Raw genomic sequence first — 26,198 nt, forward strand, 5'->3', positions numbered from 1 at the left:
ACTTTATTGTCATGTGGTAGTGATGTACTGGTGCAATCTCAGGTTGGAGTGCATCTAGGGACTAGGGGCCAAAATAATTATTTTGGTTGAATTTTGGTAAGAACATGAGGTGTTGAATGAGCTGAAGCACCACTCAGCACTCTATCTGTGTCCGTGCAGAGACGGTTTCAGAGGTCAGCCTGGGTTTCTCCATGTTCCAGTGTCCTGTGTTGCTCTTTGCCTTTGGAATGTACAGAGATCATATGCTTTGAGACTGCCAACCTCATCAGCACCAGTGGGAAAGGGTTAATGAGGATAATGACTCATATTCTGTGTGGAGCACATTGGTGGACCAAAAGTACTTCCAGCGAATGTTTTCACAAGTTCAGATATTAAGAACAAGGCTCTAATTTGTGTTTGATTTTTGTTTAGGTAACTACTCCAGACCCCCAACATACAGTGGGGTGCCCAGTGCAAGCTACAGCAGCCCAGGGCCCGGCATGGGCGTCAATGCCAACAGCCAGATGCATGGACAAGGGCCAAGCCAGCCATGTGGCTCCATGCCCCTGGGACGAGTGCCATCCGCAGGCATGCAGAACAGACCATTTCCTGGAAACATGAGCAGCATGACCCCCAGTTCTCCTGGCATGTCTCAGCAGGGGGGGCCAGGAATGGGGCCACCAATGCCAACCGTGAACCGTAAGGCACAGGAGGCAGCTGCCGCAGTGATGCAGGCCGCTGCGAACTCGGCGCAAAGCAGGTATGCTGTCGGGCGGGCGGTATGCGCGGACATGTGCTCACGCGCGGAGCCAGAATCGGTCATCCCGTCAATGGGGGTGGAGAGCAGCAGAGGGCCACTGTGCTTGGCCACCCCTTTTGTGTTACATGTATCAGAAAGGCCAGAGAAGTAAATGATAGACTGTGTTCTATGAGACATGGAGGAAGGAATCAGTTATGGGAGGTTGTTTGAAACGGCTGAGAAGAGCCACTGCACCTAGCCACCCAGAGCCAGTGGTACAGGGCGAGTCTGTGGTTCCACTTAACACAGCGAGGCTTAGGGAGGAGACTGTAAAGCCTAGAAACAGGCCCAAATCTAAACATTCAAAAAGAACGCCTCCCTTTTTTGCTTTTAACCTCACTGTAGAAATCCTTATGAAATAGAAACGTTGTATGTGCACATATGTGTATTGTGTGTGTTTGTCTAAATGTATACGTGTAAGATTTATTGCTTCGTGTTCTTACGTTGTATTTTTATTTTTCTGGGCATATGTCTCTCTCTGTCCAAACCAAAAGGCAGTTAGCAAAACAAGGATTGTATTTCTGAACGTTTAAGTTGATAGAGCAAGGCTTTAGCCTCAATTATTTACTCGTTTTTAATCCTGAAAAAGTCTTGAAGTAAATACTCGACCTATTTTAAAATAATTGAGTTAAAAGTTAATGAGACAAAGTAACTATATAAAAGACCCACATGAAAAAATGTTTGAATTTTGTTTAACATATGTTAAGATGTTTAAAACAAAGGACACTGAAAGATATGCAGTCCATGGGGTCGCAGAGTCAGACATGACTGAGCGACTGAACAATACGGTATCTTCAGGAGAAAAGAGAAGATTCTGATTTTGTCAAGGGGGAATAAGAGCTTGTGTGTGTGTGTGTTTGTGTGTGGTGTGTGTGTAAATGTATTCTTTTGTTACTTTTCCTCTGAAGCTGCTATTTGAGAATGTTAGGGACCCTTCCAGTCTCACTATTTGCTCTACAAAATAATAAATTTCCTTTGAGGAATCAAAATGAAAGTCAGATTCTCTCTTCTTACCCCCTCCCCCCACCTTTCTCACTCTTATCCATGTTACAGTGACTTAGAATCTTCTGAACCCCGGCACTATACCTCTGAACTGAACCTATGCAGGCTGCAGAGAGAATGTTTTAATATACCTGTCTGTGAGGACTGGTTGGGCCCATCCAGTTGAAGTTCTAATTTAGGTTTAAATGAATTGTCCATTGTCACAACTCAAAAAAAACACAAGTTATTTTCTTTTTAAGGAGAAAATATTTGATTGCATTTGACATGAAACCTTGAGTAGTGAGCTGGGAAGACAATAACTGTAGAGATTAAGGCAGAGTTGTTTGATGAAAAAGCTTTGCTGTGTTCCCTTTCTGAATCAGTTTATATATAATTTTATATAAATTAATGTATAAGTATACATCCAAGCGTTTTCAGTTCTTTTTTCTAGTCAGTAGACCATTCCAAAGTCTTGCCTTCATGTTCCGCCCGTCAGAGCTCTAATATGGAGTATCAGACCACCCTCTAGCCACCACACCTTGGTGTGGAGATAACGTAATGGACAGGGGGATTCATACTTGTCTACAGAACAAATCCAAAGAAGCTGTTCTTCTGTTCTACTTTAGGCCACCATACATTAGGTCGCCTGCTTATCCCAGCCAGTCTGGGGCTGGCGGACGCCCCATGTTTTCTTCCCAGCACCCCAACTATGGCAACTCTCAGGCTCCCATGATGCACCAGCCTGACCAGTACGGGTAGGTAGCCGCACACCCTGACTTGCTGCGGGACCTGGGCATTTGTTTAAGCTGTTAATGAACATGCCATCTGGCTGCAAAAGGAACACCCAAAGCAGGAGCGTGAAAGACCTAAGAGAAGATCCATCTCAGAGGGGGTTGTCTTTTGTTTATTTTGTTTGTTTCGGGTTTTTGTTTGTTTTGTTTGTTTCGTTTTTTCATCTTCCCCGGCAATACTGTGGTAGTTTGGTAGAGACTGCATGTCAACCCCCAGATCCTGTCTCTGCATGGCTTCGGCATGGCTTCTTTCCTTCGTGCCTGAGAGGGAAGCAAAAACTTTTATCCACGTTAAAATGATGAAGTCACCTACTCCAGCGTCATGTCCCCCACTGTTGTCGTCGTGTTGTCTAGGACTTGTGTTGTGCAGCACCATTATCATGACTGTGTTACTGTCATTCCTGCCACAACAGCGACCTGCTCCCACATACCCCCCGAATTCACAGAGCAGCGGGCTCATTGAGGAGAGCCCCAGGCAGGAGGCAGGGCTGAGGTTATTAATAGGACTTGGGAGGGTCTAGTGACATCACTGAGCAAACATCTATATCAAAGATTTCTATTCTTTCCTTCTCCCAAGGAAGATTAGAATATCAAAGTCAATGGGAAAATACAACCAAATAATCCAACACAGGATTTTTTTTCCCAAACACAGTGTTGCCATATTATTATGTTTCAACACAGGAATTACATACAGCAACAAAAAGTATCTCTCTTCTTTCCTACTACAAAACTGTAATATCAGGCTGTCACTGTCTTTAGGTTAGTAAATAATCTTGAAGTATACTGAGTGTTTAAGCAAAAATACTGTTGGTGATCTTATTTAACATATAGTAATGATGAGATTATCTCCTGTAGATTGAATTGTGTTCAGGAGCTAGTTTCAGCAGAAAGATATAACAGTTTTGTAAAGTAAGAAACAGGGAACAATCAACTAACTTTGTTTAAAGACTGAACTTACAGAATTGTGTTTTCACTACTCGTTACGAATGTGTGACACAGCTTTTTAATAGCTCTATATCCTGTACATGTAGTTAGGCAGCAAGTGCAAATGATGATTTTGCCATTTGAGAGTTCTAAATCCTGTAAACATAGTCCTAATTGTCCCAACAAATAAAGAATTCTGTAAACATAATCCTAAAATTGAAATAAGTATGGAATGAGGTAAACACACTTATTTTGGAGAAATTGCCTTTCATCTTTTTTACTTTCTCGTGCTACATTCAAGGTCACTTCCTGAGTTGGTAGGAAGATAAGAAGGGAGAAAAGCATTTATCATCAGCTGCTAATCCATAGGCTCTGTCCTTTACCAACTCAGGAGTCCTATTTAGACCCACAAAGCTAGTTTGGCTGGGCCTTGCCAAGCCACATTAAGCAGCTGTGTAAAATGAATTTAAATGGCATGCATCAGAGTAAAATCTCTTCCACTGGGGCAGAAAATCAATGTTCGCCAACCAGCACGAGAAGATCAGATCTGCATTTCAGCCAGCAGCATCCAGATAGCTTCCTCAGAATACAGCACCTCCTCCTTAATTAAAAATAAGGAAAAGAAAGATGTTGGCGTGAGTCCGTAAATCATATGAAACCCACTTGGCAAAGGCTCATCTTTGCAGCCCCATTCCTGTTAGCTCTGAGTTTTGCCGTTTGTGTTTACACTATTCTTTCTGAAAAAGAAAGAAAGTTTTATTTCTATTTTAAATCTCCCTTCCTTTGCAGTATATATAACCTGTTGTGCCCCACCCCCTTTTTTTATAGCAGAAGCTTGAATGTGAGAAAACATGTGTAGTACATGTTTCAGTGCTGGCGGTTAGGAAATTTGATTTTCAGCATCGTTTTTGCTTTACCTAACAGCTCCTCGCAGCAAATTGTGTTTTTGCTTTTGTTTTCTCTCCTCATGGATAGCTCTGTGAGGTTAAAGTTAGGTTGGCAACTTGAAAAGGCAGTTCACTAAATGGCAGTTTTTAGGGAAGAAGTAGCTCAAACCTTTCAAAAACACAGTATTCAGAATTTGTTATGATGATGTCTTTCTCAAGTCAGAATCCTGAAGGGCCTAAAGCCTATGAGGGAATCTGAGAAAGACAGATTTGAGATGAAGGGAGGGAGTGAGCATGTGAGAGAGAGAGTGTGTATGGGTGTGTGTGTGCGTGTACATTTAGAGACAGAAAGCTAACTGCAAAAATGAAGGATTATGGCAGTTATGCTTCAGAGTTTCTCAACTAGTTGGATGTAAGATAGTTTAGAGAAAAAACAAAACAGATTTAACTAGTTTTGCTAATTCCTTCTTTAAGGGTGACACTGAGCATGAAACTGCTGCCTTGAGTATTTAAGGAACGTGGATGAATCAATTTTTGTCACCTGTTGAGTGAGGGACTCCCTCATTTTGATTTCAGACAATTTATAATAGAATGTTATGAATCCTACTGTTCAGTTACTAGGTTAGCTGCATAATACTAGCCAGTAAATTGAAATGAACAGTTTGTATGTAATATCTGTCCAGGGTAGCCCCCCATACATACTTGATATTCTTTTTACTCAGAAGATGCCTTGCCGTATTCAGTTTTAAAACATTTCTAGATAATGTTTTGTTCTTTTGAAGCCATGAGAAGCAGAGAGTGGGAAACATGAGTTGTCATACTAAAAGCCTAGTCAGAGCTGGCAGATGACGTTCATATTCAGTCCAATTCTGACGGCAGTGTGTAGCATCACTTTGGAAGAATTCTGAGACATTGTCGAAGCGCAGGCGAGCCAAAGTTGGCCAGCAGTTTAGGAAAGATATTGACTTACTGCTTCTAAAGAAGCATTTCCATGAATCCCAAGCTGTAACATAGTCCTTCATATTTGTTGAATGATTGACCTCTATGCTTAACACACATATACACACATGTGAAATCAATTTTCCTCAGTCATTTAGTGTGTTTTGCTTTCATTCATTCATTCATTCATTCTAGGTGCCACCCACCTGGTATTGTCCAGCAACTGACATTTTTGCTCAGTACAGCTGATCTGTGGATTTGGATATTTCTGCATTACCCAGATTTTTTTTTTTTTTTTTCTTAGAAATGAGCTCCAAAGAATATGCATGACTTCAGTGAATTTACAGAAGGCCTGGCAAGCCCTAGATCTTTAGGCCATGGTAGATTTTGATTCCTTGAAGTCAGCCAGCCCGAGCACCTCCTGTAGCTCAACGTTAATCAAGTCTCTAGTGGCTTGAGATGGTTTGTGTCAAAGTCCTGGCACAGAACTTTAGTAATGTTTTCATCAGAATCGGTTCAAAGAGGATGTAGAGTTCCACTTGTACAATAATAGAATTTTAGAGCTGGAAGGACTTTAGATGTCATCCAATCTGTACCCCTCAGTTTTATGATGAAGGAAACCAAGACCTACAACATTACTGCCCACGGTTATTTAGTTAGTTACAGGAGGGGCAAAGCAGACCCCAGGGCCGGTCTCCTGGACCTATTGCTCTTCCTGCTACTTAGTGCTGTCTCTTTAGCTTTTCTTTTAAAAAAAAAAGAAAAAGTTCTCTTAATTTTAGTTCCCTGTCATATCCAGAGGCAAATCTACTATTAGAAAGCAAATATTCATCAGTGTCTTACTGGCGACCCAACTTTATGTGCTGAGGTCTGGACTACTCGTCTTCACTGGAGGCTCTGTTGCAGCTGGAAGGAAGGCGGTGTTCTGCTCCCCACGCAGACTCGCTGCGCATCACAGGGAGTTTGTTTCTGGAGCCACACACCTCCTGAGATGGAGTGACAGTTTACTTGGTGGCACACAGTTGGGCTTGAATTTCTATCCTTTTCACCCTTTGATTGCCTGCCAATTACGCTGTAACATTTTGCATTTATTCTTGAGACTGGAGTGTAGCTGTTGAAGTAAGAATTCTGAGCCGTGCAAGAATAGAAACAGAAGTTGGCATTTTTACAAATGCATACATTTTCGTGATGCTGTTACAAGCCATATCTGTCATCCTTTTCTGTCCCTGAGAAACTCCCCAGTGGACTAACTGAATATCAGATGGAGGAAAACTCTCAGACTGCTTAGTTTTTTTTTTTTCTGTTTTTTTTTAAAGGAGCAAAAATGAGCCATTTTGAAGTCTCATTTCTCCTGTCTAGAAGGAATTATTATTCTGAATATCACAACCCTGAGTCTGGAGACCTACATTTTAATTCTTTCTTAAGTCATACTGAAAGATCAGATAACTGAAATTTAAATGTTTTTGTTTTTAGTAAAGTAGGAGATTAGAGATTTTAATTAATACTGTTTTTCAGTCTTAGCCACTCTTTAACAAGGTGAATAAATTTCATGAAGTCTTGGTAGCTGGGTCAGTAGCAACCTAACTCTTGGTATTGACATGGCTGACTATTCTGTGAGAGTCTCAGCAATGGTTTCTCTGCTTGGAAACAGCACACACACACCCAGGTGGGTTGGTGTGTCCTCGTGGGCCTCCGTAGGCGCTTATGTCTGTCTTATGTGCATGTGCACACACACACCTGCACACACCTTCCAGCAACTGTTCTTTAGTGAGGTGTATTTATAATTCATTTTCCCTGTTGCTATTTGCCAGCAAGGCACTTTTTCTCTATTATTTCCTTGAAGCCAGTATGACGCAGTTCTGCTGATGGGCAAGGAGCCACTGATGTGGAAACATAGTAATGGAGATGGTGCATTAATGTGTCAAAGAGAAGGAGAAGAAACGTATGTGTGTCAGGCCTCAGCTATATTGGGCTTGAAGAGGTCTGAGTGATTTGTGTTAACTAAGAATTTAACCCTTTGGATTTTGGCCAATTAGGTTTTAAAATAATAGCTATGATTTGAAAAGCCATGTTATTGAAAGACAAAGCAAAAAGATTTCAAAGACTTAAATAGAGTTTTAATTTTTGCAATTAAATATAAGCCTTTGCTTTAACATCTAAACATTATGCTTTCATTTATAGCTTTTTTTTTTAAATTCAGAATTTGAATGAATATTATTATGTTGATATTTTAAGATTATGATTTCAAACAAATCTTTCAGTTTCAAAATTACTATGGCAGCCATTAACCACATTTATTAGTCTTCAAATTAAAAAAAAAATTAGTAAAACATAGTTTTTAAAAGACCAGGAGAAATTGTTTTTTAAAGTTTAATGAGATCCAGGGAATCAAAGTATGAAATGTACAGCAAACCTTTTAATGGACTAGAGTCTGTGAAGTTCCTTAAATGACTGGATATTATCTAGAGAGATTTTTAAATAAACACACACACCCTCACCCCAGCCTCACACCAGGTGAGGCTCATGAGCCTGTGTTTATTGTTATAAACTGGGGGATCCTGGTGTGGGGACCAGCCCAGTTCTGGGGCCTGCGTTAGGGATTCCTGCAGCTGAAGAGCCCTAATGAAAAACACGGAGGGAGGAGGCAGGACAAGCCCGAGCTCAGGTGACCTGTGCTTTGTACCTGGTAGACACTGGCTGAAGACAACACTGGACCAGGGCTGGGGACACTGGGTAGAATTAGGAGAGACTGATGTTTAAATAGACCTGATACCTTAACTCAGGCTTAGGCGATCTTTTGTCTCATTTTCTACCTCTGAGTATCCTCTCACGTAACAGTATCTTCCTGATACTCTGTGATATTCCAAGCCCCCCTCCATACCTAGACCTGCCTTCTCAGGAGGTCTCCCATCCATGTCCCAGTTTGAACCTCTTACAGGGCCTCTTAGAGGGTGCCATCCTTACAGTCTAAGAGAGCTCACAGTGACATGTGTATTGGGTTGGGGCTCTTATTAACCAGGTGGGTCTCCCATCGGTGGAGTGCATGCCCCTTTTCACTCGTCCAGGCCACTTGTCTTCATGTCTGACCTCATGGGCCTCGTGACATCTCTGCCTCCACATACCACATACTTACACCGGACAAACAGATTAGCATATCTGGAATCAGCATTGCAGTCCACCCATGAAAAAATCAGCAATGTAGCCCAGTCAGTCCCAGCTGTTCAGAGTTGTTCAAGTGTGGCTGTTGAGCGATCACGAATATGTCAGGTAGTACTGCTGGCCTCAGCCCCAACCTGCAGGGCTCTCAGGCTGAAACCCAGAAGTGTCAAGTGGTTCCCAGCCTGAAATCTCATAACCTCAACAGAGCTTTGAACTGAAGGCAACAGGAAGAGTTTATAAGTGGTGAAGAAGATGTGATCCAGTCTGGGGCAGGGGAGGTGTCGCTGGTGACCGTGTGAAGATCATGGGTGGAGAGGACGCTGGATTCTTTGACAGCTCAGAGGACCTCTCAGCTGGTAGCAGTGAGGCTGTGGGAGCAACTCCCTGCAGCTGTCCTGATCTTGACCTTCATTCTTATTTTGAGCTCCATTTCCATTGCATAGATTAAAATACCCAACTGTAAGGTGGTGCCATTAGTAAAGAATCTACCTCCCAATGCAGGAGATGCAAGAGATGCGGGTTCAATCCCTGGATTGGGAAGATCTCCTGGAATATGAATGGCAGCCCACTGCAGTAGTCTTGCCTGAAAAATTCCATGCGCGAAAGGAGCCTGGCAGAGTACAGTTGATGGAGTCACAAAGAGTCAGATAAGACTGAGCAACATAAGATTTTGTCCCTTGTTAACTCTTAGTGGAATGGTTTTGACTGTTAAAAACCTACCAGGAAGAACTTGCTGGATCCTGCCCCTCCTGCTGCTTTGAGCAGCTGGGACAGACATAAAGAACTATAGTTTTGCTCAGCTGTTAGGCCTTTCCTGCCACATTTTTACCCTAATTTTGAATAGTGTTTCACCAAAACAAATTAACTAACTTTGTAGTATTGATATGCTTCCTGACACTGCAGCCCTGGACAAGTGCATTCCTCACTAGAGGGTTTTAGAGTGTTGCTGTGGTAAGCACATGAAATGCGGATCTCAGGACTCAAATTCTGTTTATTTTTCAGCCAACAGACTGGTCCACTAGAGTCTAAGAAGTCTAAGAATGGCTCACTAGGGTGTAAGAAGTCTAAGAATGGCTCACTAGGGTGTAAGAAGTCTTAAGAATGGTCTGTTAGGATCTAAAAAGTCTGAATATGCATGAGATCTGTGCCCTCTTGGTTGTCCCCTCCAAAACAGTGCACGGGTCAGCTCGTTTCCAGCTACTAATTGGCTCCTCATTGCCTGTCGTGCTGGTTTGCTCCCTGTGTACAAGGTGCCCGTACCTCCAAGGAGACCTATTCCTGAGTCAGCTCTCTCTCCCTTATGGCTTGTACACATGCAGGGGGTGTCTTGGTATGAGGCTGGGAACTCCTGTCACTGAAAAAGAATAGTCCCCTTTATAAGTCATTGGAGATCTTGAGTGGTATTATGATCTCAAGATCAACTTTCTTAAAACAAAGATCTTGAATATCATGCAGTTAGAACGGGGCACTTTTTTCTATGGGGGACATTGGAGGCAACTCATTTTTTCTTTCACAAGGTTCAACAGATCCCATTTTTACCAGACAAGGGAACTGTGCACTAGTTATGTCTTGCTAGAGGCTGGTCGGAAGCCACAGGTGCCAGCATCCACAACGGTCTGGGATCACCTCTTGCCCCAGGAAAGACAGGTTTGGGGCCCAGTGCTGCCCCTGTGGCTTTCTTAACACCCTGCACTTCAGTTCAGTCGCTCAGTCGTGTCCGACTCTTTGCGACCCCATGGACTGCAGCGTGTCAGGCCACCCTATCCATCACCAACTCCCAGAGCTTACTCAAACTCAAATCCATTGAGTTGGTGATGCCATCCAACCATCTCATCCTCTGTCATCACTTCTCCTCCCACCTTCAATCTTTCCCAGCATCAGGGTCTTTTCAGATGAGTCAGTTCTTCGCATCAGGTGGCAAAAGTATTGGAGTTTCAGCTTCGGCATCAGTCCTTGCAATGAATATCCGGAACTGATTTCCTTTAGAATGGGCTGGTTGGATCTCCTTGCAGTCCAAGGGACTCTCAAGAGTCTCCTCCAATACTACAGTTCAAAAGCATCAATTCTTCGGCGCTCAGCTTTCTTTATAGTCCACCTCTCACACTTGCACTTGAGAGAACATTGATGTCAAAATCTCTGAAGGTAGCATCTTCAAAAGGGAGACTTTTAGTCATTTTTGTATGATTGCCAGTAAACATTTCGTAATAACAGAAGAGTGGGCTGAACAAACCAAAATCAACTTTGAGATGAAGAGAACATTCTTAGTTATCAATTACCAGACTTCAGGCAGCCAGAGAGTTTTTGCATTTTCTTCGCACCCCAATGAGGAAGTCTCTCGCTTCAGAACCTAGAGCTCTGTTTGTTCTCCTGGCTGCTCTGTGAAACAAGGTGAAGACCAGTCAGCGGCTTTGGGAACAACTGAAACCAGTTACCTGCACTGAGGCAAAAAGGAAGTACGAAATCTCAAAATTGCACAACTGGTGGCATTTTCGATTGAGTGCCAGGAGCAGGACTGATAACAGGTTAGAGCCCTCTGAGAAGTCTGCACGGAGCAGTTAACAAAAAAGGAAACCAGCTTTCTGATGTGGGCTTTTAGGCAGTTCAGGATGGCATGTGCAGGGTCCCTCCGTGCTTGGCCGTAACAACCTCACTGAGATGCGGGGTGAAGGAGACAGGGAGACAAGCAGCAGGAACGCCTCCCGCACAGGCAGGCCCTGTGGGCACCACCATGTTACACAAGCCCACGGTAGAGACCTGCATAGGAGAAATTCCACTCAGAAGAGTTACCTGCAAACGTGCACTCACAAAACACGGTTCTGGAGAACAGGCTAACAGTCATCACCCCCTCTACTGAGAGGGCCTTCTTCATAGAGATGTCAAGTGTTATTACACTCCTCTTTGCCCACCCTTAAAGGAAAAGAACTTAAATGTATCCATTACCAAAGGGTTTGGGGGTTTATTAATTCATAGCTGGGAAATGACTGACAACTGTTGCTCTAACCAGTTTGTTGCTGGCATCATACCCATTTCCATTCTCTCTAAGGGAACAGGCTGCCTTGGAAAGAGAATCATGTTCACAACAAGGGGAAGACCTTAGACGACAGATCAAGAAGCCTTGTAAAAGGCATCCCTGCCTAGGGAGGAAGGATGAATATATGAAGGGACTCACCAGACTTCAGACTTGTGTCTCCAGCTGCCTTTTGGCCGTTGCCTCTGGCAGCTCAGACCCCACGTTTCTTTCCCCCCAGTGTCTGACTCATCACCAGGTGCTGCCAGGTTACCTGTAAGGTAGCGCTCAGCCTCCCGTTGGTCCCCACTCAGCCCGGCTCCACGCCACCCTGTTGCCCTGTGTTCACACCTCCTGCCTCAGGTGTGCCCACAGAGGACCGCGCCTTTGAAATACACATACCTTTGCTGCCATTTCTCCCATTTAAAACCCCTCACCTCTGTCAGCTCCTCTGAGGGTACAGGCAGAACCTCACAGAACCAAAGCCTCGTGTGACCTGGCCCTTCCCTCCTCCTCATCTCTTTTCTCTCCTCTCCTCCCCTCACCTGATTAAGTCCCATTCTGTCCCTCAGATCTCACCTGAGGAGATCCCTTCCTCAGGGGACACGCCCTGACCTTCTCAGGTGGGCCTGTCGATGCCTAAGGCGCTCCTCCTGCCTTCCCCACCTTTCTCCTTCACCTCTCAGTGAAACTGTTTGCATCCGCATAAGCATCCCCAGTGCTCGCCCTTCCCCGTGATCCACCCAGTGTGCTTGCCGTGGGCCACTCCCGGCTCTGGTGCCTGACTTCTGTTGGCCTTTGTCCAGGCCCCCGGTGTGCTCCTTCCTCCCTCCCCCTCCCACACCCATTGTGAACACGTGACTCTTAACTGTCAAGAGGGCATTTCTGATTAATTTTGTTATTGTATTGATAGCATGTCTTCCTGAGTGAAGAGGGTGCGAGTTTTATTAAAAGTAGCATGTGGCTGTGCATCTTCCCAGGAGCCTACAGTTTTTTAAGTCATTGGCACTCGCATTTGTTCTTTGTCTCAGGTTTAATGGTGTCGGTGCCACTTTACCTTCACAGGGTTGTCGTCTAGCCAGAGCAACTGGCTTGTTGAGATTATAACATGATTTCACCCCTAGAACTGTAGTTGTGTTTGTTATGACAGGTGCATTCATGGATTAGCCACACCAAAAGTGGGCTACAGCTCAGACAGCTTTTGCTTTCCTTCTGATTGTGTTGTTTTGGGGGCAGAGCTAGTGATTTTCACTCTAAAGATATTAGATTTAGAATACAGTAAGTCCACTACATATAAACAGCTTTCATTCCAAGAGGGTGTTCATAAGTCCAGTTGGTTCATAAATCCACAAAGTAAGTTTGTAAGTCCAAGCTGCAGTTTCGCTCATGCCTTATGTTGATGACACACATGTTCACATCTTTGATACTTTGCAACTTGAAGGTTCGTATGTAAAGGACTTACTCTAATCTTGACTCGATGTGTCCCTCTTGGTATTGCTTTGGATGAGCTGCTGTGTAACTTAGGTTGCAAGTCTGTTTCACCAGTGATCTGGATACATACGTGCAAAATTTTTGTTTATAAAACAGTTGAAATAGGGCATCCTGTGTGATGTTGTGTATGCGATGGGAGCTCTCCAAGAATAAACTGCTTAAATTGAGCTTTTCAGAGTTTCAGGTTCCTGGTTCTGATAGCTTTGGGTTTTAAGTGAGAAAGTGCCCTAAATTTCAGTGAAAGTCTCATTTAATTTGTCAGTAAGCAATCTTTTCTGGCTTTATAACTTAAACTGTGTTTCTGGCTTCGTAACTTAAACTATCTCCATAGTGACAGTTTGGAGATACGTGTGTTTGGTGGTCATGCCGTTCTCCAGTAAAGCATGCTCTTTTTGAGCATAACTCAGGAATGATGTCTCCAGTACTGGAACTCTTCAGAGTGGAGCTTCCCTCCATGTGTCTTTGCCACTGGGGCTTTATAAAGTGACTTCACTCACATGGTGTCTGTTTCCAACATATTTCTTCTGTCTGCCCCTGGTGGTTTAGTCGCTAAGTCATGTGCAACTCTTGCTACCCCATGGATTACAGCCCACCAGGCTCCTCTGTCCATGGGATTCTCCAGGCAAGAATACTGGAGTGGGTTGCCATTTCCTTCTCCAGGGGAATCTTCCTGACCCAGGAATCGAACCCAGGTCTCCTGCACTGCAGGCAGATTCTTTACCAACTGAGCTACAAAGGAGACCCTCTGTCTGCCCCTACTCTTCTCCAAAGAGCTGTATCAGAAATCAGTTCATTCTCAAAATGAACATTTTACATGCTCCAGTCTATCCCTGTTAAAAGAATAGTAGGGAATGCTAAAACAATATGACCTAAATATTCTTTTAACACACCAGAATCATCTACAGACTTTATTTTACTTTACATTTTATTGTAGTTGACTTTAAAACACAATATTTAGAAATGTGTGGTTACTCTTTATTGGATTTCATACTTATATTTCACCTGCTAAATTCAGACTGTGGTGGGAAGCTGTGTTCTCCTTTCTGTTTTCACAGTGAACCATTGGAAATGGTCACTTTAAAAATCTGTGTTTGCTTCCGGGATTTTTCCCACAGAGCCAGCCCATTATTGGCAGATTTATGTGTCTTGTCTGAGAAATCTGCCACATGAATAAAAGGAGGATCTGTGAAAACCTGCTGGTGTGTGTGTAGACTGAGGAACAGGGAGGAACAGTGCTGGATGGAAGTGTAAACGGGCAGGCTCTGCATCTGAATTATTCAATTATTCTTGTTGTGATGACCTCCTTCTTGTCATGGAATGACAGATCTTAGACACCTAGGTCTAGTCCCAGCTGAAGACTGATTAAAGTTCCTTTGGTTCATTCTGTGAGTCTACACTTCTAAATGACAGCCCTGCACATCACATCTCAACACTTCCAGACTGGGGGGTCATGCCAGGTTGTACCCTGGCCCAGCCAGCACAAGACCGTGTAGTAAGTGCCTTGTGGTTTGTGGAGCCATCAACAGTCATTTTCACAGGACGCAGTCCAGTAGCCGCCTCAGCAGCATAACAGCAACAAAAAGTTATTTTCAGGTGTTTATCAGCCCACCCCCCTCAGACGTTACTGGGCCTCCATTGCCATAGCCGTTGTGGGTAAGGGATCTGTGGCATCAGGAGCACATCATTCATGATAAAAACCATCTGAGCCCATAGACCTGCTAGAAACCGCAGCCCAGCAGTTCACAGACCCGAAGATCAAGGTGGGCCCCTTTGCTGTTCATTTGGGCAGCATTCTATGTTAAAAATGTTTCCCTTATGTGAATTTGTATTTGCGGCTATTTTTGTTTTGTTGCTCTTGTTTCCTTTAGAAAAAAGGAACTGTCTGGTGACTGTTTTGCGCTCCTGATTCTGTTCGGAGCACTCCACATGTTGCAGTGTCAGAAAGAGCTGGAAGTCCATGAGCACTGCATGTGGTCCTGGGAGCGGTCATCTGCTCAGCTGCGTCAGCTTTCTGTCATGAGCCCTGGAAATGCTCTTGTCGGAGGCTCCACAGTAGTTGGAGCACTCAGCCTAATCAGAGAGGCTACCATCTTCTGTTTCCTTCCAAAAAACAAATTGTCTCCATTTCCAAAATTCAACAGAGGCCATTGAAAGCTCTTTTTCAGTATAAAGCCCATTTTGCTTGTTCAAAATTACCAATAGTCTTGGCAGTGGTTTCCAGAGCAGTCATGAATAGGGTTTCTTCTGTGATGATGACAGACTGGCTGTCTCCCCCACTTAGACAGGTGGCCAAGTGTGTGCTCGTGAGCACGAATGCCCTGATCTCCTGGGAGGGCTCGTTTCCTTCTCAGCTTCTTCCTGCTTGGATACCACCCAGGAGGCCTATAGCCCCCAGGATAAGCGCCTTCCTCGAGGTCAGTGTCCAGGGGTTGATCTGTCCACTTCCACCACCTCTCACTGTGTCCACCTCACTGAGTGAGCCCTCCAGGAACCCAGAGAAAAGCACCGCTCTGGTTTGTCCCTTCCTACAACAGAAGAGGGCAGCGGAGGATGAGATGGTTAAATGACATCACCAACTCAATGGACATGAGTTTGAGCAAACTCCAGGAGATAGTGAAGGAAGGACAAGGAAGCCTGGAGTTCTACAAGTCCATGGGGTCGCAAAGAGTTGGACACTACTGAGCAACTGAATAACAACAGCAACAATCCAACAAAACAGAAGTGTGGTAGACACAAGGAAGGGACATGGCAGGCTGCCTTGTGCCATGGAGGGTCTGCTGTGCCGGGGGGACCTGAGAGACGATATATAGTATACTGGTCTGTGAGCAGGCTTAGGGACTTCTCCTTCTGCCACTTACTAGCTGTGTGTCTTCAGGCAAGTTGTTTAATCTCTCTGATCCTTATTTTCTTGCTCTGTTTGTGACCATAATGCTACCTCCTTTCCTCCAGGAACTTAAAAAATTCCATGTATAAAGTACCTAGAAATCATGTTGGGCATATTTGTCAGTACTTAATAAATTACTAATATTTATCATCATTATCAGTTCCTCCATGTTCATGTGTAACACTGGGCTCAGAGCTTTCCTCCTGGATCCCAGCGACAGTGGATAGTGTCACTAGTGACAGAGTCAAGAGCCCTGGCTTTTCAGTCTGACTTTTAAAGCCAGAGGCATAGTTTCATCGAGGACCATTGTAACCAGCAGCTGACATCCACTGCACGGACCTTTAAATCTTAAACTTTTTGTTATTTTTAAAACCTGTTATGTGCACTTTCATCATCTTATGGTGGTTGAAGATGCAGACTTGGGGGAGAAATAATAGAATTGGGCCTTTGAGGTTACTTAATTTAACCATCTGCCTGGTGGATTTTATACTCTGATTCTTTTTTTTCCACCTCAGTTGTAAACAAGTGTGCTTAAGGAACTGTGAGTTTCATACACATGTTAGTTTCACCAAATGTGAAACTGAATTTGGTGGAAGCTTGAAAAGGTGGTCATCTATCCAAATGCCCATTCACAATGATAAACATTTTCTATCAATTCATTCATTTAACAAATACTTTTTAGTAGCTGTGATGTGCTCATTTGTACTTCTCAAAAGGCATACATTAGAAGAGCCAAGACGTGAACCTAAATTATGTTAATATACAAAGGAAAGTGCAGAAGCTATAAAGCTATAAAAAAAGGCACAGAGTCTGGAGAAGGCAGAGCTTCCAGATCAGGGAATAAGGAGGGCCTTTGTAGAGGTGACCCCTAAACCTGTATTTTGAAGTTGGCTGAAACTTGAAAGCAGTCACTGAGTTGGAAGTAGTCTCCAGAAAACACAGCCTGTTCATAAGTCAAGGATGCTCTTCATCTGGTTTATCAGCTAAGAGAGAATGATCCTGATAGGTGCTACTTGTTTTCTTGTGAAACAGTTGCATAAATGCTAAATTGTCATGTTGAAACAAAACACCTTAGAAGAGAACCAAAGATCCTAAAGTTAATGCCAGTAGTCTACATTGTTGATGTTTAAAACCCTGACCATATTGGGATATGTTCATAGCTTCTGAGCAGTGTATTTATAAGTATTTGATGACTTAGAGATGAATCGGAAACCACTGGGTGATCTTAGACACATTATAATGACCTGCAGTCTAATCCCTACCATCCTCAGTTACCCAGAGGGGGACTTAGGTGAGCTGAGAGTTCAAGGCAGAAATAACACTCCTTCCTCCCGGAGCCACACTCACATTAGCCTTTCAGCCATCTAGGATATTCCTTCCAAACCATCATAAGTGTTAGTTTGTGTAGAATTTCTCTGAATGGTTGATAAAATATTTAAAAGAAAGAAAAAACCACTCAAACCCTTGATACTTGGAATATTCAGCTAGACCAAGTTTGAACTTCTACCAAGCAGAAAGTTGAATCCACTGAAAATAGCTGCACTTAAAGAATAGTATTTTTTAATGACCTATGTTAATTTCTTAAGTAATCTCTTAATTTTTTTTTTTAACTGTTATGCATTAAGAACCACTAAATGACAGTTTAATGGAGGTGGAGGGGGTTGTAATCATAATTTGGAACAGATAAGCCAGGTGTCTGCATTTTTCAGTTCAGTTCAGTCGCTCAGTCATGTCCAACTCTTTGCGACACCATAGACTGCAGCACACCAGACCTCCCTGTCCATCACCAACTCCCAGAGCTTGCTCAAACTCATGTCAATCGAGTCAGTGACTCCATCCAACCATCTCATCCTCTCGTGCCCTTCCCCTCCCACCTTCAATCTGTCCCAGCATCAGGGTCTTTTCAAATAAGTCAGTTCTTCGCATCAGGTGGCCAAAGTGTTGGAGCTTCAACATCAGTCCTTCCAATGAATATTCAGGACTGATTTCCTTTAGGATGGACTGGTTGGATCTCCTTGCAGTCCAAGGGACTTTCAAGAGTCTTCTCCAACACCATAGTTCAGAAGCATCAATTCTTTGGTGCTCCACTTTCTTTATGGTCCAACTCTCACATCCTTGCATGACTACTGGAGAAACCATAGCTTTGACTGTATGGGCCTTTGTCGGCAAAGTAATGTCTGTGCTTTTTAATATGTTGTCTAGGTTGGTCATAACTTTTCTTCCAAGGAGCAAGCGTCTTTTAATTTCATGCCTGTAGTCACCATCTGCAGTGATTTTGGAGCCCAAGAAAATAAAATCTGTCACTGTTTCCATTGTTTCCCCATCTATTTGCCATGAAGTGATGGGACCAGATGCCATGATCTTCGTTTTTTTGAATGTTAAGTTTTAAGCCAGCTTTTTCACTCTCTTCATTTTTAGCTCTTCTATCAGCTTTACTCCTAAGAGTAAATGTTAGTAGCCAAAACTTTGATAAGTTTTTTTTTTAAGTGTACTATTTACATAAGAAAAGCTTGACTACCAACAGTGGAGTCTTTGCAAGATTTTCCAGTATTGCCATTATCTTTCTTTCTGTATCATAATTTTCCCGGGAAAATTAAACCACCGTGCTGTTCAGACCTCTCCCCCTACCTTTCCCTGTCTCATTACCAGCAGTTAGAGGAGTGACATTGTGTGACAGTTGTCTCCTTCAGTTCAAAGACTACCCTTTTCCTCTTTGCAGGATTTAAGAGAAATTTGTCTTTCTCAGAGCATAGGCACAAAAGTAAGTCACTATAAAAATGAGTCTGCACAACAGTGGGGGGAGGGTTGACTGGGAGCCTCTTGGGTCACTTGTCTCCAGTATAAAAACTCCTTTGTTGTTGTTCAGTCACAACATGTCATGTTTAACTCTTTGCAGCCCCATGGACTCTGCAGCACACCAGGCTTTCCTGTCCTTCACTATCTCCTAGAGTTTGGTCAAACCCAGGTCCACTGAGTCATTGATGCCATCCAACCATCTCATCCTCGGTTGCTGTGTCCTCCTCCTGCCTTCAGTCTTTCCCTGCATCAGGGTCTTTTCCAGTGAGTCAGCTCTTTGCCTCAGGTGAACAGAGTATTGGAGCTTCAGCTTCAGTCCTTCCAATAAATATTCAAGGCTGATTTCCTTTAGGAGTGACTCGTTTGATCTTCCTGCAGTCCAAGGGACTCTCAAGGGTCTTCTCCAGCGCCACAATTCAATAGCATCAGTTCTTCAGCACTCAGCCTTCTTTATGGTCCAACTCTCACATCCCTTCATGACTACTGGAAAAACTATAGCTTTGACTATACAGACAGACCTTTGTTGGCATAGTGATGTCTCTGCTTTTTAACACTCTGTCTAGGTTAGTCATAACTTTCCTTGCAAAGAGCAAGGGTCTTTTAATATTAGGGCTGCAGTCACCATCTGCAGTGATTCTGAAGTCCACGAAAATAAAATCTGTCACTGCTTCCACTTTTTCAAACCCATTATAGGACCAGATGCCGTGATCTTAGTTTTTGAATGTTGAGTTTTAAGCCAGCTTTTTGCCTCTCCTCTTTCACCCTCATCAAGAGGCTCTTTAGTTCCTCTTCACTTTCTGCATTAGAGTGGTATCATCTGCATATCTGAGGTTGTTGCTATTTCTCCTGGCAATCTTGAAGTTCTACAAAAAGAAGTAGAAGTCTGATGTTTACTGTGTAATTTTAACTTAGGGAAATTGATGTGGTTTTTTTTTTTGATGTGTTTTTAATAGTACCTAATTGCACAATGTTAAAGGGAGTTTTGGAATTTCTTTCTCCAGTATTCATTATATCAGAAAATTTAGGTCAAAGAAAAAAATTTTTAAACAACATTTTCACACTGCCCATCTGCTTTTTATTTCTTGACTTTTGGTTTTTGATGCAAGGGTATTCAGTCATGTTAATGAAGAGTCAAATCTTTTTAAATGTTAGAAATTAATTTTGCTTGCTTTTGTAATTCCTGTTCTTATTTCAAGTTCCCCCTTTCCTGTTCATATTCCTCTCTATAAATTAGAACCTGGAACACCTGACAAGATTATTTGTGGAACTTATATTATTTGGAATTTTTACATAGTGCATTAAATAATTACTTAGCAGTAGAGTTCAGCCTTTTGCTTCAGGAAATAAATTGTTTTAAGGGAAGAAGAAAAATAACGGCCCCACCCCTTACATAATGGCTGCCACGGTGAGAAATGACTGCCGGGTAAGCTGTGGCTCCTGTGCGTGGTCAGTATACGGATGCATGTGCTTTCTCTTCATGTAGGCAAGGCGGCTTTCCCGGCATGAATCAGAGTGGACTCATGGCTTCCAGCTCGCCCTACAGCCAGCCCATGAACAACAGCTCTGGGCTGATGAACACCCAGGCGCCCCCCTACAGCATGACGCCCAATATGGTGAACAGCTCAACAGGTAACCTTGGCAGCTCCCTGCTTCCGAGGGCTGCCCTCCCCATCCCCTCTTCTCCTCGTTGGTTTGCACCACTGAGAGTGTAGAAGCAACCTGAGCAGTCAGATCATTTGGTGGAAAGGGGGGAAATACTGCTTCTCTTGGTTACTTGCTCCATCTATTAAGTCTTAGGAACATTACATTTTATGTAAATTATTTTATTCATTCTGTGTTTGTGTGATATGTGGATATATTTCAAGTGTCATTGGAGATTGCTTGCAAAGTATTTACATACACTAAGCTCTCTTTATCTTTGGACATTATTGGAAGATCCCATGACAAAGTCTGTAGTCTCTGTTTGCTGGTGGTAGAGATAAGCATTAAAATTCATATCTCAAAGGAAATGATTGAAGGGTAGGACAAGGTGGTATTTGAAAGAGGGTTTTGTTCTTTTTTTTTTTTTTTCCCATTTAGGGAAACTCACCTTTAAATGTATGCATGAAAATAGTTGTTGTTAAAAAGTGCTATTTGTAGACTGTCTCTGTTGAGAAATCATGCATTTTTTAACAATTTGTTTTAAATTTTTCATGACACTTAATTTTTTCAGAATACTCCATGATCTCAATAATTGCATTCTTAGCGAATCTCATCTGATTAGTGGACTAAGAGTGTTCTAGCAATTTATGGAAGTAACAAGAATGTCTAAAACTGTGCACATGTTCCACATTCTTAGACCCCTTAGGTCTTGAACCACCTCCTTAAAATCCACCTAAGTATCCAGGGATGATGAGCACTGCTCTTTAAATGAGATAATGCTGACGTATTTCACTTGACCTGTTAACTTTTTCTGACACCTACGTTTTGGGTAGGATTCCCCCCTGTAGTTAATCTGGAGCTTTGCGTAGCCAACTGTGTGTCCTGCAGTGCTTTATGATGTGTTAGGAAAACCTCGTGGAGTCAGAAGCTGGGCTCCCACTTATTAACCTTTTTTCATTTCCTCTGCCTTCCGCCACCTTTCTGACCTCTCCATCTTTGAAAGGCCGCCCCAGGAGCTGTTGTCTCTTGATCAGGAAGGACAGACGGCTAGAGACTGGGCTTGCATCCCACTGAGTGTCTAGCATTTGTTGGTTTCTAGGGCCTAATTTAATAGTGCCATTCCTGATCACTTCTCCTTAAAAGTTTACGGAAGAGGAAAAAATGGAAACTATTGGTGAAAATTAAACTTTTCAAATAAATAAATAGCCCTTCCTGATGTTAAGCAGTCATTCATCCCGGCGAGGTGGATGTTCTCACATTTAAGATGAAAGGTGAAAAGCTTGAGCTAGAAGCTTTCCCTTTCCTTCCCAGCACCGTCCCAGGTAATGGTGTATTTGGGTTATGACATTATGTGTTTTGTCTGGCTTGCTGAAATAAAATTACTTTAGAGAATTGAAACTGCACAATAAATTTTCCCCACTATTAGCAGCACTCATTTTTCCCTTTTTTCCTTTGGACCTAGAGCCACAAAAATAACCAACAACAAATAGATGCCCTGCCTAAGAAGATTTATGTATTCCTGAGTAGTAACCAATTTAATGGAGATTCACAGAGAGGGTTTCTTTTTATTATTATTATTATTCAGATAATTCAGCTATTTGTTATTTCGTACAGAGGAAATGTTCAGTGAAAGGCCATTTATCCTCATGGTCTTTTGTATGGGCCAGTAGTAGTATATTTTTATTGCATTGTGCATTTTGAAATATTGAATTTTTAATAATTTAAGCATTTATCAAATTTTCCTCTACCCATTTATATGATTTGATTTCAGCTTTATTAAGTCAAGTGCTACCTGATAAAAGTAATCATCCAGTATATCCAAGGAATATTGATGATTTAGCATTTACTGTGTGTCTGTTGATGGATACAGGTGAATCTGCTTAACTGCCTTACAGTCTCTGAGGGACTTGGGAATGACAGAGGAGCCCACAATTACAGTGCAGCTCCTGACAGGAGTTGTGGTCTGAAGGTGTACACTTGACTTGTCTAGATTTGTGCTTGTCTAGACTTGTCCATGGGGTCGCCAAGAGTTGGACACGACTGAGTGACTGAACTGAGAGGTGGGCCAGAAATGGCTTGGATCATCACCACCTCAGTCTTTCTGGTTTGGGCCCATGGAGATAAATTACCAGTAATAACAGCAAAACATTTTCTCCAACCATGGACACTTTTTGGATACAGTACAGATAATACAAATGATGGCCAGTGGTGTTTTAGAAACCTCAGTTAGCAGCTCATGCAACCGGCATTCCAGCATGTTCTTTGCTGAATTCAGACTGTTGTCCTGTAGACAGTGTGCTAGACCAAAAAACAAGTTCTCCTGTGTAGTGTGACAAATTGTTACAAGCGTCAGTGAGCAAGTGCTTATTTAAATGGAGTCAGTGTGACTGTGAATGTGGCAATTCTCTCCTCCCATCAGATGCGGGGAGAAGTGGGATGGCGAGCAGAGGGCTTGCTTCCCTCTAAAGAAGCAGTTTTAAAATATATATTTGAACTAAAAGATTAGAATTATGTATTACTATGGGAAAAACTGCAAATCAAGTTTAACCTATTAAATATACCCTTATATAATACTGGTGCTGTTGGTTACATTGTACTTATTCGTGTTTCATTTTATAATATCATTAGTCATATAATTATCTACATGTAAACCATCACCTTAAAGAAGATATCTAAATTTTAGAAAATATATCTACCATCTGTGAGTCTAAGTTCACCTCAGCAGAAGTCACTGCAGAGTCTTAGCACATTTCCATCCGAATAACCTGAGAGAGAGTAAATGAGAGTAAATGCACTGTGGCCAGGCACCGCCCCCTTGGAGGCAGGTCAGCATAGGGAAGTTTCAGGGGATTGTTTCAAAGCTCTGCTGACCCAGCCAGACAGAAGTGTTTGTCCTGAGCTTTTCTCATGCCCTTTGTATGTGTTAACTATATTCTCTATATATTTGCTACATATAAAAATGGTGAATATCTGCAAGTGTATACACTCAGATAGACCCTTTTGTGTTTTCAAAAACAAGGAGTTAAACATTTTACAAAGTATTTTATTTGCCGTGAAAAGAAAAAGAACTGTTAGTGTGTTTCTGGTCCAGTTTTACCATCTTCTGGGAATAATTTTGTAGCTGTGAAGGGAGACTAAGTCAAGGAAGCTGGAAGGGTAGGAATGAATGTTTAAGTTCACTTTTACTCACACCATATGTTTTTTATGTTCTTGTTGAATATATTAAATCCAGGGTGGGATAGCTGCCTTAGGACCTTGACCCACACTTACTTTAAGAGCTCATTCTTCTCTTACATGCCAATGGTAAAGCCAGAGGCTAGTGCTTGAGATGTATATGCAGTACCCACACAGCTTTCTCTATAGTCACAGGTTCTTTACTGCCCCGTTTCATGTCTGAACTTTACATATGGGATTACTGATGTCAGTAGGAGGAACAGTGCTTTGACTTAACACATCCTTATAATATTGGGGGTCTTTTTCTTCTGGAAAAGGAGAAAAAAATAGTGCCCTGGGAGACATATGACTGTTTGCAATGATTCACTGAGAATTCTGGTAACAAGTCAAAAATAAACTTTTTAACAAAAGGAACAGTAAAAGCCACAGTAAGGAAAGACCTTATGATCCATTTGGTAAAATAAAACACAGGAGACGCAGGTTTGATCCCTAGGCCAGGGAAGATACCCTGGAGGAGGAAATGGCAGCCCAGGCCAGTGTTATTGCCTGGAGAATTCCATGGACAGAGGAGCCGTAAAGAGGCAGACACAGCTGAGCGCGTGACACGCAAGGCGGGAGCACACAGCAGAGCTGTTCCTCTATGTTCTGTGCTTACGTTTCACTCAAACTAAAGTTTTAAAAATACTTACGTTTGCATACCCTGAATGCCCGTTTAAAAATATATGATAGAAAATGAAATTTGGGGAATTTCAAACCCCTATACATGCTTATATATTCATCACAGTGTGATTTTTAAATCACTCTAAATTGTCATTAATTATCATAATTCAGTATTGGCTTAATGCTTTCAGTTAAAAAAAATTACTTTTGTGTACATTAACACATTTAATGCATGAAGAAGGAACTACTAAGAAATTACTAATTCCTATTTTTCAAAACTCATATTCATGTGTAATTTATTATAAATACTGACAAACTGTCATAATCTTAGAAGGAGCAGGACTTAACAGAAACCCCATGCCCATGACTTGCCACTTTTCTCTGGAATTGTGTGATTATCGTTCCTTTGAGCCCACTCAGAATAGCTAGCCAAGGACATGTGGACTTGGGTAAAGAAGCCCTGCTTTCCACATTTGCCCTGCTTTTTCTGTTTTTCTCTTCTCTTCTTCTCAAAAGGGGGTTTCTTCATGTAAAGATGTTCCTGGTAGACCCAAGAGGTGAAGCTGCAGGAAAGCCATCCGCTACTTTGCACAAGGCTGTCTTCTTGGTGTAATATCTCTCAGCTGCTTTTTTGAGGTTTCACACATTCACAAAAATAACCGCATTTTTAGCTGATCCCAATAGATTTTTCTCTGCAGCTGCATCACTTGAAAAAGCTTTTTGTTTCAGTTCTTAAAGTCTAAGTATTGAAAGTAATTTGAAAAAAGAAAGAAAAACATCCCAATTATGATTTGTGTGTGTGGTGATGACTTCAAGGGCTGACTGGGCTGCAAATGGGCTTTGAAAAACAAGCCAAGGTGCCCATGGAAAATACAGGCATTTCAGAGTGCATCATTGAGTGTGCTGATGTAAACTCACGGGCACGTGGCCGGGTAGGCTTTTTTGGCAGGACCTCTGGTCTCAACCTGCAGTGATGCTAACGATATTAGCAAATTAACACCACCAAGCTTGCCAGCTAATTCGCCAGAGCCCTGCTCACTCTCTCACTGCTGTAATTAAAACTAATTATTTTCTAAAACATAGTAATACATGAATATGTGCAATAATCATTTTGTAGTGGGCAATCTTTGGAGCCTTTTTTTTTTTAAGCTTTTTTTCGTTTTTTGGCACATTATGCTGCATGTGCATGGTGGTGGTTGAGCCAGCACTTTGATTCTCAGAATGTGAAATGGGTCCTGTTCATAAAACCTCGAGTTTTATTTTCTTTTGAAATGGGAATGTTTTCTGGTTTTCACTCATTTATAAGGCTCGCAATTCTCTCCCCTCTCACTTTCTCCTTCCACCTCTCCTCACTCTGCCTCTTCACACAGCTGGGTGGTGTGGCACTCACAGCCCAGTGCCGGGCAGATGGTTTGCACAGTGGGGTTCTATAGAAATTCAGCAGTTAAGCCCTGGATAGCTACACTGATTCCCTATTCTAGCCTTGTTCTTCCTTTAAAAAGAAAGCTGAACCTGTATTTTTAAGTTAAAAATGCTACCAGTATTGCAGGTAAATCAGTTGACCTTTGGGAACCTTTCATTCTATAGCCTAAATGAATCTGACTGAATTTCTGAGCCAGGAGCTAGAAGATGAGTCTTGCCTGGGATCGCAGGGTTGACTTGAGCTGGTGTGGGTGTCTGACCTGGGCTTTTGAACTGTAGCTGAGGACTGATCCGTGTACATCCTGCCCCAGAATGAAAGGAAACCAGCCCCATTGCAAAGTAATTAGAAATCCTCTCCTTCACAAATGACTTTCAATGATTGCTTTTGAAATCATCTGTTAAAACCGTCTTCCGTCCTTGTAGCCTAGGCCATATGTAATAGATGTGACTTTTGAGTGAAATAGTATTAAGTGGTAAGTGATTTTACAAACTATGGATTGTGTGAATTTAGGAAGTTAAGAAAGCAGTAAATCCTCCACTCAGCCACTGAAAATACACACACCCAGCCTTTGCTTCCAACACCTAATTAGCAATTTGGTTGTTGAGCATATTTCTGTTTGCACGTCCATGATTAAAACCATAATAATTTTGAAAACATAATATT

General features: G+C 42.4%; 1 protein-coding gene across 1 annotated transcript in view; it reads left to right on the top strand.

The window, feature by feature from the left end:
- The window catches only part of ARID1B (AT-rich interaction domain 1B), a 416,979-nt gene that overhangs the window by 353,764 nt on the left and 37,017 nt on the right, over positions 1–26,198 (top strand). The window contains exons 13-14 of the mRNA XM_061130238.1: positions 412–739; positions 20,121–20,266. Coding sequence (XP_060986221.1) covers positions 412–739; positions 20,121–20,266 — 474 coding nt within the window. The remainder of the gene's footprint in view (positions 1–411; positions 740–20,120; positions 20,267–26,198) is intronic.

The sequence above is a fragment of the Dama dama genome, chromosome 26 (genome assembly GCF_033118175.1).
Source record: "Dama dama isolate Ldn47 chromosome 26, ASM3311817v1, whole genome shotgun sequence".
Lineage (NCBI taxonomy): Eukaryota > Metazoa > Chordata > Mammalia > Artiodactyla > Cervidae > Dama > Dama dama.